This window comes from Gavialis gangeticus, unplaced genomic scaffold, assembly GCF_001723915.1.
Source record: "Gavialis gangeticus isolate Ggan-Ray unplaced genomic scaffold, GavGan_comp1, whole genome shotgun sequence".
Taxonomy (NCBI): Eukaryota; Metazoa; Chordata; order Crocodylia; family Gavialidae; genus Gavialis; species Gavialis gangeticus.
The window spans coordinates 7,556,165-7,561,544 of NW_017729018.1; the positions used below are offsets into that span (position 1 = coordinate 7,556,165).

Genomic DNA, 5,380 nt, shown 5'->3' on the forward strand with positions numbered 1-5,380 from the left:
GGGGGTGCATGGTTGAGCGATGTACCAGAACAGGAGGTTCTGTGCGAGGCAAGTCTCCGCAGGCGTAGGTTGTGCGGGAGGGAGGAGTACACGAAGGAAGGTATTGTACGTCCGTAGGTGAGAGGCTGTGGGCAGGGTGCCTTATTGAATGGGGAGGGAGCCCCAGGGAAACTACTTTTTGTGGGTGCACCTCTCTGCCATGGGCTGAGTCTTGGTAGCTGTGTGCCTACGGAGATGCGTTTGTCCTGTCGTTTGGCAGGAGCACACCATGTGCAGGGGAACACAGGCACACGTGCAGATGGTGCGCGCATGCCCTTTCTGCCCCATCTCTTCCGCAGCGGGCAGGGAATGATGATTTTGCCCTCTGTTCCCTGTGTGGGATGACCCTGAGGCCCGGCACACGTTCGGGCTGGAGATTCACGCTTCGTTCTGGATTTCCTGCCTGGTGTCGTGGCCGCCAGGCCCTGCGGTGCATGCCCTGGTGGAAAGCAAGTTGCTGGAGGGTTACAATGTGGGAGACATTTATGTGAGATGACAGCAGTTTCTTTTGAGGAATTGCTGTGGGCTGCCAGAGATATTTCAAGCAAAGCAATGATGTCTTTGCCTTCCCCCTTATCCTTCCACTTGGAAGCTTCTGCTCTCCCCTTCTGTTTTCTCTCATTCATCTCCTCCCTCTCACCTACTTATCCTTGTCCTAGAAGAAGTTAAGTCTAGGCTCCCCCAGAAACTTTGCCCCCCCACCCTCTGCATGACCCAGCAGGTGCCAGGAAAAGTGTCCTTGCCATATGCAGGGCCTTCAGTCCTGGCTGGGCTGTTGAAGAGGGTCATCTCCTCCTTTCTTTGAGATGGTGCTTGGGCTACACTTGTAGCCCCATCCCATGCACAGTAGCAGAGGCAGGAGACACATACCTGCTCCCTGCTACAAAGTGCTTGCAAACTCTGTGTCTCACAAGGGTGCTGGGAGGAAATACGTATTGCAGATTGTCAGACGGCGCAGTAAATAGTTAAGAAAAATATAGTACATAGTGCGTGCGTGCGTGCATGTGTGCACGCTGGAAGGAATGATTGCTCAGGTGTTTCAATGTGCTTGTGCTGACAGTAGAAAATCTTAACCCAAGTAGAAGCAGGCAGAGCTGCTGTCTGTAGTGTGCAGCAAGATGGCAGTCCAGGGCCTGAGATGGCTTGCGTGTCTGTAGGATTTCAGACCTCTTTTCCACGAGTAAAATCTCCCCATCTAGCAAGTTGCACTGACAAAGCATGTCACTTCCTTTAGTGACAACACGTGCCTATACACATGCGCCAGGGTGGAGATGTTTTAATTAGAGCAGATCCCGAATAGCTGCTCGAATTAAAACGTTGCAGCGTCACGTGTATCAACCAACCTGCCTGGGGAAATGGCAGCGGGGGCATTTTAACTAAAGCTCATCTGACAATTTTAGTTAAAGGGCCCCCCTCCACCACGTGGAAACGTGGGACGCTTACTACACGTGACGGTGAGGCACAATGAATCGAGTCTGTGCTGATGTGTTGTAATTAGAGTGTGTCAGAGCATGTGTATAGGCACCCAAAGGCTCTGTAAAGGAAGCTAGTAAAGGAAGGGAGGGAGGCTGGTGTTTTACAGTCAGGATCAGAGGATGCAGAGAGGAGGGTGCTCCCAACTGCCCCGAGTCCTTGCCTGGTTTGTGTGTCCCTGCAGGATACATTTGATCCCGAGGATGTAAAGCCCGTGACACGTGAGCCAGCGTAGAAGCACGGCTGCAAGGGATGGTGCTTCTAGGAATAGCGTCACCTTTGTGGCAGTGCCGACGGGGAGTGAGGCGGGCTGCATCCCTCCTGCTCCCGCCAGAGTGTCAGGAGACGACCTGGATTTTCCTGGCCCCGCTCCTCCCACCGTGGCTCCCAAAGTCATGTTACGCAAGGCAGCCAGCAGACTCCCCTTGTGCTGACTCTTTGCCACATTCCCCAGCTTCCAGACGAAAGCGAGTCTGTTCCCAATTGTTTCTTGGAAAGCAAAGACCACGGAGTAGGAGCCACAGGCCAAATACAGTTCAGAACAACCACAGCGCAACTGGCCTCGGCAGTGACATCCCCTCCTGTCGCCCCACAGTCTTGACCCGTCCTGACCTCCTCAAAAATCCCCCTTCTCTGCGGGCAGCAGACCACAAGCTCTCCCTGGTCAAGCCAAGTGGCCTTGTCTGAGCTCCACGAGGTCAGATTCAATCGCCTTTCCTAGATCCTCAGATTAAGCCCACTGCCCCCATCCTGCCCAGGAGGATGTTTCAGTTTTATCTCTGCTCCAGAGTAAAGGGGCACGGATTCATGTCTGCCTCTGGTTTCCTACCAAGATAGCTTCAGTGGGACCCCTAGCAATGGTCTTCTGGTGCGCTACAGTTCCCGGCACTCGGGATGCTCCTCCCGCAGTGCCACTGTGCTGGGCAAAGCATGGCAGTAGGGAAGGAGTATGCTCAGCGAGGCCAACTCTCTTTGGAGACAGGCACTTGAGCTGAAGCAGCTCGGTTTATCAGTCAAGGCTGGAGCAAAGTCCTCCATCCTCCTGCTGTGAGTGTAAGGCAGAAGTAAGCAGCCCCTGGCACGGGTGCCACAGTGCAGCACTTGAATGCGTTTTGCTTGGCATACGTGCCTCGGGGTGGACGGCAGGGAAGGGGCCACTGCAAGGATCGGGCCCCTTGAGGCTCCCCCACCATCTGCCCTGGCACTCCAACATCTTCCAAGTCGAGGTCACGGGTGTTTTTGGCAACTCCACCCAAAAATATTGCTGACCCCTGGTTTGGAGGTTGCAGCCGCTGCTGAAGCCAAAAACCCAAATCCTGTATTTAGGGGTGGGAGATGAAGAAAGTGGGGGGATGATTTGCAATGGCTTTGTTTTCACGGTATGTTTGCATACTTTCTAAGAGCCATAGGGGGAGGGCGGAGATGGCTGGAGCAGCGAAAGATGTCGCAGGTAAGGACTCAGCTGTGTTGCGGGAGTTGTGGCGGGGAGCCCGGAGATAGCAAAGGGGCTGCAGGCTGGCTTGGGGTTGGGGGAGCCAAGGGAACTGGGGGTCAGCACGGTGGTACAGGTGAGGAGCCTTTGACAGGTGTTATGCACCTTGTACCTGGCTGCAGCCAGTGCCCTTGCACTTCACTTTCCTAACATGAAAAAACACTCTCAATGTGGTATTTCGGGTTAGTATATAAGCCTAAAAGTCCCTTTCTTTTCCCAGATGAGAAGCCCTGGAAAGGAAGACACTGGTGGCTGAGAACACTAAAGCCCTCCCCGCTGAAGCCATCAAGCAACCACAGCCAGCGAGGCCAGCTGCCCCTAAAGAGATCTGTCAGCACCGAGCGCTACGTGGAGACCCTAGTGGTGGCTGATAAAATGATGGTGGGCTACCACGGGCGGCGGGACATAGAGCAGTATATCCTGGCCATCATGAATATTGTAAGTGTTATACCCACATCGCAGTCCTGCTTGAGGTGTATAGCAGGGGAGCCTCTAAGTGATTCCCGCAGCACGGTGGGTGGGGAAGTTTGCTTTCTTCGAGGGAAAAGGAGACAGTGCAGAGCACCATGCATGGAGAGCTGCCCCTGCTGGCCATGCCCTGAAGAAACAGCGGCAGATCAAGGCAGGTTACCTGCCTTCGTGGTCCGCTTGATTTGGAGCAGGGCCCAAACTGACCCAAACATAAAGCCCCCAAACCCGCTTGCTTATTTTCTGGGGAGGGGGAATCACAGTGGGCTGGAGCGCGGAGTCGGTTGCCAATGCACTCAAGTAAGAGTGGCAGAAGCTGGCCTCAGATGGCCATACTACGTGCCAGATCTGCTGCGAGAGGAGAGAGCCTTCGAACAGCCTTGCAAATGATCTCTTCTGATCAGCATTGCAAATTGGGCAGGAAAACAGATAAACGTCGAATCATAGTCGTAGAAAATGAGGCTGGAAGGGACCTCAGGAGGTCACATCTCGTCCAACCCCCTGCTCAACACAGGGCCAGCCCCAACTACATCATCCCAGACAAGGCTTTGTCTAGCCGGGTCTTAAACCTCCAAGGATGGAGAGTCCGTACCCTCGCTGGGTAGCCTGTTCCAGTGTTTTACTACCCTCCTCATGAGAGAGTTTTTCCAAATATCCAACCTAAACCTCCCTTGCTGCAACTTGAGCCCGTTGCTCCTTGCTCTGTCATCTGCCCCCACTGACAACAGCCCAGCTCCATCCTCTTTGCAACCCCCCATGCAGGGAGTTGAAGGCTGCTATTAAATCCCCCCTCGGTCTTCTCTTCTCCAAAATAAATAAGTCTAGTTCCTTCAGCCTCTCCCCATAAGTCATGTCCCCCAGCTCCCTAAGCATTTTGATTGCCCTCCATTGGACTCTCCAACTTGTCCACATCCTTTATGTAGTGGGGGGCCCAAAACTGAACACAGGACTCCAGATGTGGCCTCACCAGTGCCGAATAGAGGGGGGAGAATCACTTCCCTTGATCTGCTGCCAGCGCTTCTACTGATGCAGCCCAGGATGCCATTAGCCTTCTTTACAACAAGGGGACACTGCTGGCTCCTGTTCAGCTTATTGTCCATTGTAACCTCCAGCATCTTTTCTGCAGAGCTGCTGCTTAGCCACTTGGTCCCCATATGGGAAAACACAATAGCAATCTGCTCTCATGATGCAGGGTGCAAATTGATCACCATAAAAATTAGGAAGGAATAAATCCCATCCTTCCAAATGGTGCTGCCCTTTCCTCTAGGTTACAGAGCAGTTAGGACTTCCTCTGCAACACTGGGATTGGGTTACTGTTGGAGATGGGATCCCAAGCTAGAGACAGAGAGGCCGGTCCGGCTGTGCTGAGTCTTGGGAGGTGAGACAGGCTAGGAAGGCGTCCACAGATATATGAAAGCCCTCTTTTCCCCACCCTTTTAACTAGAGTGAAGGGCTCATTCTGTTTGGATTTTCAAGGCAGGGGCCAGATTTTAAAATAATCCATGTATCAGCAGTTGCACATGGTATAAAGCATTCATAATGTTGGAAAAACTTTTAAGGCTTGGTACAGATGTTCAAAAAACCTGAGGTGGACTGTCTAAAAGTGTAATGCCCATACTTGGCCTAAGAGACGTGTCATTTCTGGCCCACGTACATAGTCATCAGACCCAACATTTTAGGCACCTGAACAACTTACCACCAGGTAGACGGGTGTGGAGCTTTACCATTGCGCAGTAATAGTCCAAGTGTATGCCCTCGCTCTGTAGCAACTGGAAGCTGAGACACCGTTACTCACTTCTTTTTCACTTTTGTACTGTTTAACTTCCTCAAACAGGCTGATAAAGGCAGCTGTGATGGAGCTGCCAATGCATGGCAAAGTCCTGCCCGCTTTGGCTCCATAATTGACAC

General features: G+C 52.8%; 1 protein-coding gene across 3 annotated transcripts in view; it reads left to right on the forward strand.

The window, feature by feature from the left end:
- ADAMTS10 (ADAM metallopeptidase with thrombospondin type 1 motif 10) overlaps nt 1–5,380 on the forward strand; it is a 79,973-nt gene that overhangs the window by 22,959 nt on the left and 51,634 nt on the right. For all 3 annotated transcript variants that reach the window (XM_019513350.1, XM_019513353.1, XM_019513351.1), the window contains exon 4: nt 3,225–3,442. In XM_019513350.1, the coding sequence (XP_019368895.1) occupies nt 3,225–3,442 (218 nt within the window). The remainder of the gene's footprint in view (nt 1–3,224; nt 3,443–5,380) is intronic.